The 13,753-nt window shown below is 45.9% G+C and overlaps 1 protein-coding gene across 3 annotated transcripts in view; it reads left to right on the plus strand.

Annotated features, from left to right (window-relative positions):
- The window catches only part of LOC126529356 (BTB/POZ domain-containing protein 6-A-like), a 47,558-nt gene extending 34,201 nt beyond the window's left edge, over positions 1-13,357 (plus strand). For 2 of the 3 annotated variants that reach the window (XM_050176957.3, XM_050176958.3), the window contains exon 4: positions 1,639-5,781. In XM_050176957.3, coding sequence (XP_050032914.1) covers positions 1,639-2,254 — 616 coding nt within the window. In that variant the 3' untranslated portion in view covers positions 2,255-5,781. Of the gene's footprint in view, positions 1-1,638; positions 5,782-12,161 lie in introns of those variants that run through there. The other variant, XM_055069788.2, reaches the window with a different exon arrangement.
- The last annotated feature ends 396 nt before the right edge of the window (positions 13,358-13,753 follow it).

A 13,753-nucleotide genomic window follows, 5' to 3' on the forward strand; every position in this document is an offset into this window, starting at 1 on the left:
AGTAAAGCTTAACATTTGATAGAACGTAATACCTTAGTCTATTTAAAATGACGATTATTATGGAAAGATCTTTTTTTATCGTGTCGATGTTGGGGCCCAAGAGAGATGTTCGTGAAATTGGGCTCCTAAGAATTTTATTATAATCGAGTGCTGAACGTCCTGGAAGTAAATTGGGTTGTATGGAGTGTTTGTTACTCCTTTAAGTTTGAAAAGCAGGTACTTATTTTAGCGATCTTTAACTGAAATTTGTTTGCGTTTAACCACATATTTAACTCACCCATCCACACATTAGCTTCTTTATACAGTTCACATATTTTGAACCTGGGAAAAGTAGATTTGTGTCATCAGCATACAACACTATCTTCTTATGTCCCCCAATATTTGCAACATCATTAATGAACAGCGAGAATAAGACAGGTCCAAGGATGAGTCCATGTGGAACACCATATACTTAATGAATTCAATTTGAGAAAGTATGTTATTTACAGTAGTGTATTGCTTTCTGAAAAACTAGGTAACATTGTATCAGTTGCAACGTGGTACCGCGAATATCGTATTACGGAATTTTCCGTAAAAGCCGGTCGTCTTGTATGTTGCCATATGCCTTCCTGAAGTCCGGAAATATCCCTAGTGCATACATTTCGTTTTCAACTTCATCTAGAATGTATCCTTTAATACGAAGTAAAGCGGTCTCTGTAGATTTCTTTTCGCAGAATCCGGTACTTGTATATTGCAATTATGCTGTTTGTCGTTAAAACACCTTTAATCCTCTTATTTATTTTGTTCGGTTATTTTTACAAATACACAAAGGACATATATTGGCCTGTAATTGTTGAGCTTGTCAAATGACCCGCCTTTATAAATCGCAGACTCAACAAGTTTCATTTGATCGGGAGGGGTGCCTCAAGTTGTTATCAAATTATAAATGTGCGCCAGAGGTACAGCTATACTATGACTCGTGGCTCTTAACGGCGTCGGCTTGACGTCATCCGGGCCGCATGCACAGATATCCCCTCCCTTCCTTTAATGACAAAATTAAATATTCAAGTTCATGCTGCTCAGTCGGAAACAGGAAAACACAGGACGGACAGTCTGACTATACAGTTCTGGCAAAGCGTTTGCAATTTGTCATATCTAAACCCACCTAGAGTTGGAAAGTACTTATTGAAAGTATCGGCGATTTCTACGTCCCTCATCCCTGGCTTTTGAAACTTGATTCATATTGTCACTGCTTAACATACACTCGCCTCTGAACGAAAAGCAAAGCCTAGATAACTGTCATTTTCTCCATTTTATGTCCTTCAAAATGTGGTAGCGTGTTTCTGCTTTAAGCATGCCACTTTCTCTTGAGCTTCTTTTCTACCTGCACTCCTCTCCTGTTTCTCTCTCCGACTGTATATGTGAACTGTTTCTCAATTTTGCGTTAATGCTCCATTGTTGCTGGTTATGAACCTGTTTACCCTGTGTTTCCTTGCTCTTGTATTCATTCAATTATCCCATAAATGTTGTTCGTATAAAGTTGCTATGCCGTTTTTGGTTCTGTTTCTCTGCATGCTAGTATTTAGACCTCCGCGGTTGTTCCTGGGCACATGAAATGAAGATTTATTTATTTATTTACTTGTCATTCACGCAAGGCAGGTACTTCTACAGCGGCCGCCTGGATGTGGTAAACGTGCACCAGGCCGCCTGCACCCGCACCGCTGCTTCCAAGTACCTCGTCCCGGAGCTGGCGGAGAAATGCACCGAATTCGTGCGCCGCTGCATGCGGCTCGACGATGTATGTCCTCTCCTGGACTACGTTCTGACCATGGGCGAAAAAGATCTACACGCTCCCGCCGGTGACCTCATCCGCAAGCAGAGTGCCGACGTGCTCTCCTCTTCAAAGTTCAAGTCCTCCACCGAGGCCACCGTGAAATACGTGCTCGAACACGTTGCCAATGTCTTTGAGGCATCGGTGCTAAACGCCGTCTACGCCTGGACACGTCAGCAGTGCTCCAAGCGATCCTCGGGTAACGGTATCCCGGCTAATGTCTTTCGGTCCGTCATGATGCCACTGTTCCCCCAACTGCGGTTTCTCGCGCTGACGGCGACGCAGTTCGTAGAAGGTCCCAGCACGTGGGGAATCTTTACCGACGCAGAAGCACGGGCCATTCTTAGCAATATCGTCAAAGATCGCTCGATGCCTATGCCAAAGGGATTCTGCGAGATCCGTGAGCGCCGCGTGGGGAAAATCAAATCATATCAAATCAGATGAGATTTTCCGTAAAAAAAATGGAGTGAGGCCTGAACCAAAAGTGAGAACTAGTTCACTTGACGAAGGTTCAGGCCCCCGTTTACATGACAGACATCCATGGTGACCAGGGTGAAAATGCACATAGTAATTCAATTCATTCGTAATCTAGCGGGCAGCGCAATAACTAGCAGTAGCAGCGCAGAAACTCCTTTCTCTCCTCGTCGTTTGCGCAAAAGGTTGCGTTCGTGTCCTACCCAACATGCCGAAACAGTCGCTACTTTCGATACCCATATTCCAGAAGACTGGACATTCGCACATAACTTCACATATTTCGCGCGGTTTCATTCGACCGCCTCACACAACGCTGCCAGTGTGTCTGTTGTTTCCGTCTACCTCTCTCCTTCATTTTTCTTTCTTTTTTTGTACTCTAAAGCGTATATATGATGTACCTCTGCGCAGCAACGCGTTTTCCTCGAAACTTTGTCACAGGTGTCTTCTTTTCCTTCTCTTGTGTGCAAGTTACACATCTGTAACGTTTCATCTCTTTGGAGAGTTAGAACGTATTGTTGCACATATGTTTTGAAGAGCTCGAAATGTCTCTTTATTGCATATGTCTAATACAGTGCCGTGTATGACGCAGATAACGTTTGGTTGTGCATAGGAAACACAGGTGTCAGAAAAGCGTACTTTTGAGACTTCGAGTGATAATTACCTGCCGGTCAACAAATCGCCGACCAGCGCGCTTGGAACTACATGTTGTCCAGGGAAACACTAGCATATCGAGTATATTTTTGCGCTCACCGACGCAATGACTCTTTTCTCGGAACAGGATCGAGCGCCGGGAGACGTTCTCTAGAAAGGCAAAAAAATAAATAAAAAATAAAGTTTAATCAACTTGCATGATGCACTGTACTGTTTTTCTATTAACATGCCCGCATTAGATTCCCATTGTTGCATCTGGGTCACAAGCCCCAAAGGTAGCGTTGGCCTGGCGGCCTGGGGCACAACTGGAAGCATCCGAAGGTGCTGGCAAAGCATGAGTAGACTGCTAACAGAACAACTTGTTTATTCTAGCATCGCAAAAGAGCGGCCGGTCAGGTCGACCGAAGTGGAGAGACGGGGGAGCACGTTACTCGACGGAAGAAATCGGAGCCTCTCTCGGCGTCCGGGGGGGGGCACCTGCTTTTATACTCTCGGAGTCGAAGGCAAGCAGGAGCGGCTTGGGATGAGGCCACGTGACGGCGGTGCTCGGGCACGTTGAGACTAGGTGACGCATCCGCCGGGCAGGCGCCGGTCAGACCGCCTCGCTTCACAGTTGGGGGAGCTCGTCTCCCCGGCTGCCGCGCTTTGACAAGCGTGGGCACCAACATGCGCACACACGCGCACACGAAGACACGTGGCATTGAAACATGCCTGGACGCGCTTGGCGGGGAGGCGTTGCGGCAGCGCTGAACGGGCCAAAATGTCCGCTGCTTTGAACGAAGCCCCGGCGTCCGTTGCATCCGCGCCGGCTATACCGCGCGTCGTAGGCGAAACGTAACACCATTATGGATAAGTAGACGTCCTGAATAATGCATTATGGTGACACAGTAACTTATCCGAACAGTGACAGAAATTGTTTTTGAGGATACGGATAAAGGCGTATGTTTCACAGGGACTGCACTGGCGGATAAGGTTAATCAGCATTTCTTACAATGTGGCGTGTCTGATGCGTTTGACGCTGATAGGCCAACTTACAGGTCTTATATTCCATGCATTATGAGCAGGTCGGTATTTCTTGCACCAACAGTTGAGGCTGAAATAAGTGACGTGTTTCTAAAGCTAAAGAATTCCACAGCATGTCGTGTGGATGGCGCAAAGGCAGAACCAATAAAAGCTGTGGTGCTGCATATTTGTAAAGCAATGTCCCACACATGCTATTTAATTATGTGTACTAGCGCATTCCCCGATGAATGAAAGATTACACGCACATCGGTATATGTTTTAAAGGGGGAGACAGGAATGACGTGAATAACTACAGAACGATTTCATTCTCCCAATCTTTTCCAAAGTAGTAGAGCAGGTCATTAACGAAAGAATTTTAAATTTCCGTACCCAAAATATGATAACAGAAAAGCAATATGGTTTCCGAAAACACCAATGTACTGAAATGGCGTTGCTGCACATCAAAGAAAAAATAAGCAACTTTGAGGACAAGTTGTACAGAACAGGAATATTTGTTAACTTTAAGATGGCATTCGATTCCACTAAACACGATATCTTGTTACAAAGGTTAAATGAGTGCGTCATTAGGAGAAGTGCTCTTAACCTAATTACAAATTATTTAGCCAACCGTACAGTACACATACATTTGTCATTCCACATCAACAATGGGTTAAATCAAATACGGTGTTCCGCAGGGGTGCATCCTAGGGCCACTTCTTTTTTTTTTATACATTAATGACATCAAAAACGTGCATCTGAAATCTGACATAACCATGTGTGCTGATGACACTATTATCTTTTTTCTGGTGGAAAGTTTACTCTCGAGCAAGAAGCAAATATTTGGCTCAGTAATCTTTCAGACTGGCTTAGACCAAATAAGTTGGAATTAAACACTAAAAGGACAGAATACATTATTTTTCGGCCTCGTAACAAGAGTATGGATGATATCTTAGTATTACAATTCCGTGATGAATTCATTATACGTTCTACATCCCAGAGGCTTCCTGGTGTTACGTTTGAAGAAAATTTAAACTGGTCGAGTCATGTCGGCAACATTAAAACCAGCATTGCAAGATCCATCGGTGTTATTAATAAATTAAAACATGTATTACCTTCTAGAATAAGAAACTATTATACTTTAGCGTAGTTCATTCGCGCCTCAACTATTGTTTATCTGTCTGGTGCACCTCGACCAAAACCAACATCCATAGTTTACTAACCTTGCAGAAACACATGAATCATGTAATTCAGAATGCAGCCTATACAAGGGCACTCCACACCGCTTTTCAAGAATTGCATTTTAACAATAGAAAACTTTATTAACAAAATATAACCATTGTGATATTTGAAGAGTTAAGACTAAATGAAAGCGCCTTTTTTAGAGCATACTTCCCGAATGAACATAAATACAACACAAGGGCAAGATTCGTACAAATCACGGCATGTAAAAGCAGACATTCATAGTTGCTGATTTTCTGAATCATCACCCTGGCTTACTCACTATAATAAATGAATCACCGTCCCTAAACACTTAAAAAAAATTAAACATGTATTTGTTGTCGCTTGAGGTATGACTGTTCATTCTTTTGTACACAAATCGCATTCAATATTTCTGTTGCGTATTTCATGTGCTTTTCATTTTTTTTTGTGTATGTATCCACTTTGTGTACCATGCTTGCGCTGTGTGCTTGAGTGTTTTATGCACTGGGAACGGGTCGGGGAAAGGGACTGACACTTAGCCAGGCATTCGTGCCTTTTCGTCAGCCTCTTTGACAGATTCTTTGTATATTTTCTGTCAAAGTAAGCATTCCTTGAGTATAATGAAAAAAGCAGCCGGAATCCTACGTTATGACGGTTTCCGCTCTGTTACCTAAGGCGAAGCCACACCAAGTCTATCAAAGGTAAATTCACATGAAGGGATGCATGGGCTTCAAGGAAAAGTTACAAAATGCGCGGCTTTAGTTTAACAGTAGTGAAAAACAATGGCACCGCACGGGCAAGTGACGTGACCTCCTTTTGAACCAACTAGCTCCCTGCTAGCCCAAGATCGCACGACACGCAGGTAAGTGAGAAAAGTTGAGTCATTTTAGCGTACGCTAAAGAAGATGAAAGCGAAATCCTGCCCGCTCACGAGACATTACATTACCTGACATTTTCATTTTAATGCGTAATTACTCCCTATTACTTGTTTTCTCCCACCAAAGGTCTCGGGTGCGAGTGCCCTAATTAACTATGAAATAACTAATTGTGCCTTAATTACCGTTGCCGTAATTAAGACCAATAGCAGTGGCTTCGACTCGCAACCTTCAAGTTGGAATTCAACTTAGAGATGTCGCCGGTTCGCCCATGTCTCCAGTGGTTTCGACTCCCACCAAGGGTCGTGGGTTCGAGTGTCTTAACCAATTATGCCCTGGGTCTATTAACTCTTTCCTTGGTATTAATGTTTATCTTCTAGAATTAAACGTGTGTCTGTTAGCCAGCGCCACCACTTGCGGCCTTGACGGCGGATATGGAACAGCCTGTATCCTGCAGGCTTTCCGTGTACGTGACTTTTTGGGTGAAGGTAACTGGTTAATAAATCCACACATGCTATCTGAAGGCATAAATGCTACCAGATTCGAGACCTCATTATGTAATGAACAAAGGAAACCGGAGGCCCGATTTGTATTCGTCACATCATAAGAAGTCAAGAAACAATGGAATTTTCGCAGTAACTTTTCAGGCGTCTTTGTGGTCGCGCTTCCACCTTGCCTGGAAGGGAAGAGGGTGGCGCATTCGTATTAGTGTGCGGTTAGAAAATCCGAGGGGCGGCTTCCACGAACATTTAATCATGGCAACAATATTGACCTTAATAACGCGTTATTAACGTCGTTATATCGCTAAGAGGTTATGAAAAATACTGGGAGGGAAATTTCACTTAAGGGCAACTCCGGCGATTTTTTGACCGTGTGTCAAGGTAATGGAACATTTGGGTTCCCGAGACCCCCCTCTCACGTCTGATAGTAGAACTGTTCCGCACATTCGAAAATAAATTTAAATAAGCCAAAAATCCCCAACCCGAAACCTGACCAAGCAGCCGAGTGAGCCCCTTCGCGTGACGTCACGAGCGTCCCCAGCGGAGAAGGCACGCCAGTCGCGCCCGGCGGGTGAACGAAACCAGCGAAGAGCAGACGCTCAGCTGATCCGTCACCGCGTCGGACCTTCGGGTGACAATGTCAGCTGCACCAGCTCTTCGGATCTGTCAAATATTGATAATGATATGATTCTGACGAATTCGGTAGCCACGAATCGCCGTCCACATTCGACCCGCCACCACGAGAGCCAGCGCCCGCGCGCTACATATCGTGCTGCAACACAAGACCGATGGTAGTCCTAAGCACTGGTTTTATACGAGCTGCTTGCTATTTAAGGTGTTTCGACCCTTCTCATGGAAGCGCTTCGCCTGCTCACTTTAAGATGTGGAGTGCGACTTTCCGCATTTGTATCCCGCAAGGCGGCTGACATCCCAAAGCACCGACCGGTGCATTTGTTTATATATATATATATATATATATATATATATATATATAGAACAGTACAGCGACCGCTTGTCGTTAGCTTGAGATACATAATACTAGCTGCTCATCGTCGACATCAATTAATGTCCGAACATATAAAAACAGGCAGATTTTGTGCATGTAAGCAACCTTGCGTTACTCAAAATCGCACTGATATGAGTGACCACACGCCTTCGAAAACAATTAGAGGGAGACCGCTGTACGGGAGCATTGTTATGCTGCCTATTTATCATTCTTCACATTATCTTCATGCACACAATACGTTCCATAAAGCAGACACAGATGAGGACTGTGCGCATATGATCGTTCATTTAGAGAACACGTAATTTCATCTCGGAAACACCGATGCCAGTATTGACACCGCTGGCAGCTGAACGATGCGGCTGTTTACGCTGCTGTATAGAAGGGGTCTACACTTGCTGCCCATTTGGGATACGAGGCAAGCAGTGCAAATCGGAAGCTAAATAACTAGCCTGCATGACAATACGTGAAAATACACCCATGTTCATAGTCGCACTTAATTTAGGGAAGTGCCGGTGAATGCGACTGGCAGCTTTCCGTCGAAAGCGGCAACGTACCGATGTCGATGCTGCTCCGTGTCGTCGCTTCTCGTTTTTTTATGTGTACTTTGCGAAATGAGGAAAGGATTCAAATGCTTATAGTAAGAACTTAACTACACAAGGAGTCTTCTTCATCACGATGGCTTAATTAGCTTCAGGTCAGTCGCTCAGATCGGCGAGCAGTAGACGCATGCAATACGCGGCTGTGACATATAGGCTTAACCTCGGCTGAACGTGATCGGCATCGGCTCAAAATGTGTGCGCGGATGCCAAGGGCCGAAGTTCGTGCAGCCAACAACGCAACACCACTGTCCTTCCATCGCCTGCCCGTCTACAGGGAACGCAACTTCTCGAAACAGCAACTTCTTACGCCATGCACTAGCTCACTAGCTCGTCGACTCCTCGACGCTCTCGTCGCTGTCATCTGCGTGATCCTGGCATGCTCTTCATGGAACACTCCTCACGTCATGCACAAGGTGGCCTGTAACTGAGGAAGACGTAAGGTGGGGTATTTGAGGCAATTAAATTTATTTGTAAAAAATCTGTGCCACTCTCCAACTTGCTTTTTTGAGGACATGAGGGAAGTGTTCAGAGAAACGACGTACCCGGCGAACTTAATCGATATGCGTTGATATCGAAAAATCGCCGGAGTTGCACTTTCAGAAGGTCGCCTCTTGATGCAGAAGATTGTGGAACTCGGCCAACAAATTTAGGACGAACCATCCATATTGCAGAGTGAGAATTAAATTTAAATGATGCTTTGCCGTGTAATAAAATGGTACAGTCTCGCCTGAAAGGCGAAGCACCGATTGCGATAGCAAATTTGTGGATAGCTGTACGAAGTAAGCTTTAGTGGCCGTATAAACTTGTAAACATTCGCTTACTAAATTAAAAATCATAGAATTTGTAAGCGCGGCTGAACGAGGACGTAGGAAGAAATACACACAGACAGCGCTGCCTTTGTGTTTGCTTCTTTACAGGTCCTTGTTCAGTCGGGCTTACACGTTCTATCATGAATTCAAACGAACTAGCCCGCCAGCGTGTTTTAACTAAATTAACAAGCACGCTGTTACGCGTGCACAGGCATGCATAAACACATCTTTCTCGATGACCGCGGATACTCGCTATCAAAAGACTGGAGTGAAGAACTGCGGCAGCAGCGGCGAGCTAATTGACCTTCGTTCATATGTCCAACACGAACGATATGTCCAAAACACAGCGCTTACGAAGCTAGCGGCACTACGCGCACTCTGCAAACATCGCAGATTGCTTTGAAGATGAGGCCCGTGCGGTCGCACATTTTGGCCACGTCACAGATCAGTTTCAAGACACTGGAGCGGTGGCAACTCGTCTCTACGGCGTCCGCCAAAGGCGTCTACTACGGCATCCGCCATTCGCATGGCCAACGCCGTAGCATACTCCACTCTCTACGGAGCAGTGGGCGAGGTGGACATCGAGGCACCCAAGCAGCCGACGGTAAAGAACGCCTCTCCTCCCTCGCCTGAGGCCCCAGCCTCACGCGCCACAGGAGAGGACACGCATCCGGGACGCCTTCCTCGCTCGCGCACGCGAGGTGGTCCACCGTTCGCCGGCTTACCGTCACACGCTTTCACTCATACGGAACCTCATGGCGGCGGCAGAAATGCGCCTGGAGTGTCCACATAATTGTTATCGCAATTATAAGCGCTGACGAAACGGCCCATCGTCAGCGTGGTAGCGGTAGGCCTACTTGCACCTAATAAAGCCGCCGATTGCTTAAAAAGAATTAAATTATGGGGTTTTACGTGCCAAAACCGCTTTCTGATTATGAGGAACGCCGTAGTGGGGGACTCCGGAAATTTCGACCACATGGGGTTCTTTGACGTGCACCTAAATCTAAGTACACGGGTGTTTTCGCATTTCGCCCCCATCGAAATGCGGCCGCCGTGGCCGGGATTCAATCCTGTTACCTCGTGTTTAGCAGCCAAATACCATAGCCACTAAGCAACCACGACGGGTATTGCTTCAAAGCGATTGCCTTGGCTGTGGGTATATAATATGACGGAGTTATTCTATGCGTTTGCGCTCGTCGTACGGTAACGTATCGCTCATGTTTACCATTCAACATGCGTTCTACGCACTCTACCCGTACATCGGACTTCTGCGGGTGCAACGAAACAATATCGCACCTTCTTTGTCAGTGCTCTCGTTTCAACCCGCAAAGAACAGTCCTCTCGGCCACTTTAGACAAACTGGACAAGCGCCCGATGACAGAAAACAAGATCCTTGGACACTTTTTACGTGTCTAATGTTTACGTGTCTAATGTTCGCGTAAGAAAAATGTGTATACTGCTCTGAATCGTTGATACTACTCCAAATAAAAACGTTTATTTACCAGATTCCTGGCTCTGTCTTTTCTTGCGCTATGAAGGTGGCATAGGCAAGGCCACACATGTTGTTGCTTGAATGAGTGCCTGGTATAACATCACTCTTGCTGCTAAACTTCTCTTTCGTTCTCGGTCAAATTTGAAACAACGAAAGCATTTTGCGGTGCATGAATTTCAGTGCAACATTTGGATGCACTACAGAGTGCATGCACTAAGCTCGACTGTGACGTGGCGCTGCGATGCCTCGGTGCCTCGATGCCTCGCGTTCAGCCTGCATGTTGATGGTGACCGGCGCAACCATCAACATGCAGGCTGAACGCGAGGTATGCTTGCCTCTTCTGATTAAGCCGCTGGCTCGTTTGCGCTCATATTTCGCAGTGGACACCTTTTAATACCGCGATAGAGTGCATTACTTTCCTGTAGGCTTACTACAGCGCCTAGCAGAACGTGTAGAAGTTTCTATAACGGAACAGTGGCGCCGTCTGGCGAAGGCGAAACCAGGTTTTGTTTCTTAAACCTCCTTTGGTGAAACAAAGCGTGGGCCATGTTTTGCCATTATAGCGAAAGACGGCACTGTCACTCCATTAACGCTGTTCAAACAGTTTCTATTTAACAAATAAGTAGGCAACGTGTATTCCGATTTGAAATTATGGGTTTTACGTGCAAAAACTGCTTTCTGATTATGAGGCACGCCGTAGTGAAGGACTCCGGAAATTTAGACCACACTGGGGTTCTTTAACATGCACCTAAATCTAAATAGAAGGGTGTTTTCGCATTTCGCCCCCATCGAAATGCGGCCGCCGTGCCCGGGACTCGATGCCGCGACCTCGTGCTCCGCAGCCCAACATCATAGCCACTGAGCAACCACGGCGGGTGTGTATTCCGATTTAACCTGAACGAGACAAGCAATAGCGTGTATACACTAAATCTCGGCCGCGACGTGACACTTCGCGGCCTCGGCCCCGGTCGCCTTATTTCTATAGGCAACAGTACTTAGCTACTTTCATTAGGGTGCTTAGTTTTTTGTTTTTTTGTTAAGGGGTTCTCAATAATATTCTAACCTCCTCCAGCCCCCTTTACTTTCATTAATTTCTTTCGTTATTTTATTTATATGTTTATTCATTCTTTCCATGAACACCATTTCCTGCCGCTGCATTCTCTAATTCAGACAGACGATAGCTAGTTCACAGTGACCTCCAGCGGAACAGATAATCCCCTCCCTCTCCCGTCGTCCAAATTCCTTCCCGATAAGGAGGAACCTACAGTGAAATATCAACCGGCTGGCACATAGCGCAACCTCACATCCTCCACCAACGTTCAGTATGGCGAATCTTTCTTCTCAATTCTACACCCTCACCGCTAACACGCCCACCTGCCTTACCCTCTCTCTCCTATATAAGAACCGTACCAATATCTATTGTGCCGAAGAGAGCATGTGCAACCTTGTAAAAGACAAATACACTTGTCCAAACGGCATATCCTGCGTTCTTATTGTTCTCGTTTACCCGATCGCCTTGAATTTCCATCTCCCGCCCGAACACTGACACTGTGCGTAATTTTGACAGACTGCGTGAATGTACCTCCCTTTTATTCATCTTTCTTTCTTTCACTTTTTCTACCCACTTTTTTACGCACCCAATACAAGGCAGCCAACCGCAAGTGTCCTGTGGCTGATCTGCATCTCTTTTCTTCTATCTATATCTCTGTGTAAAAAGAGTTTTTACGTTGTCCCGCGATGCAGGTACTTCTACAGCGGCCGCCTGGATGTGGCGAACGTGCACCAAGCCGCCTGCACCCGCACCGCAGCCGCTAAGTACCTAATCCCAAAGTTGGAAGAAAGATGTCTCGCCTTCGTGAACGGCTGCATGAAGCTCGATGACGTATGTCCTTTCCTGGACTACGTTCTGACTATGGGCGAAAATGATCATCATGCCCGCGTCAGAGCCCTGATCCGCGAGAACAGTTTCGTCGTGATTTCCTCTACGAGGTTCAAGTCCTCCACCTTAGACACCGTGAGATACGTCCTCCGTCACGCGACGAATGTGTCCGAGTCATCGGTGCTACAAGCTGTGCACTCATGGGCCCTGCAGCAGTGGCTGACGCCATCTTCGGAAGACGGTGAACCAGCCAATGTTCGGGCCCTCATGCTACCACTGTTCTCCGAACTGCGCTTCCTAGCGCTTACAGCGACAGAGTTCGTCGAAGGGCCCAACACGTGGGGTATCCTCACTGACGCCGAAGCGCGGGCCATCCTGAGCAACATCGTCAAAGAACGCTCGATGCCCATGCCAGATGGATTCTGCAAAGTCCGGACTGGCCGCATTTAGTCTTGAAGACAATCCCGGACTCTACGGATTCGCCAAGACGTACTCGCAGTTCCGTTGTTCCAAGACTCACCTGAGGACGGTAGTGTAGGCGATTTGCTTTAAACCGGACTGTGAAGGATAAAGGTTTTGCTTGACTTAAATGAGAATTAAAAATGATGTTTAGATATCTTTCAAAGCCGATACCCGTGCTATAGCGGTAAAGAAGAAAATCGCGCATTGCATTGCGTTTTCTGCGTAGCTTAATTCGACAGCCTTCGCAGAACGCTTTCACTCGTTCTGTTGTTTCCGTTTGCCTCTAAATTTCTTACGGTAATACGTATGTACCAACAATGCCTCTAAATTTCTTACGGTAATACGTGTGTACCAACAAAGCGTGTTGCTTCTCTTAGGTTTCATTGATTCCCAGGGTACATCGAAATACATCGACTCAGCTACGCTTCGACTTTACACGAACGCGTATACGTTTTTAGTGCACAGCTATGTTATCGCGGTATAAAGTGTGATTTGCCGCAAAATTTCAGTTATGTTTTGACATCGCCCGCTTTTCTCTGATCTCCTGAACATTTCTACTTTCACAGAGGTTAACCTTTTTTTTCCGTCTGGTAAAAGCGCTTATCTGGATAAATTGCCCATATTTTCTCTCATATGTTGCCTTCAGGTTATACACGTCTAACATTTTCCCTCCAAGCAGGAGTACATCCCAAGTCGCACTTGCATTTTTAACAGACCATGCGGTCTAATATCTTCGACACACAGCCGAAGATGACGTAGAGACTGTTTACTTCTGAATAGGGATCACATGAGTTAAAGGAGTAGGCAGTGCTAAGTCGCGACGCTTAAAAAAATAAATCCGGTTAATAATCATTGTGTCTAAACGTGCATCGGAATGCACAGAAAACATTCGATGATACGAATTTTTTGGGATCCTGAGAAGGATTCGTGTCAGCCTAGATCCGTATTTCTTAAGAGACCACATCACCATCACGGAAATCACGTCATCACGTCA

This window comes from Dermacentor andersoni, chromosome 8 (assembly GCF_023375885.2).
Source record: "Dermacentor andersoni chromosome 8, qqDerAnde1_hic_scaffold, whole genome shotgun sequence".
Taxonomy (NCBI): Eukaryota; Metazoa; Arthropoda; class Arachnida; order Ixodida; family Ixodidae; genus Dermacentor; species Dermacentor andersoni.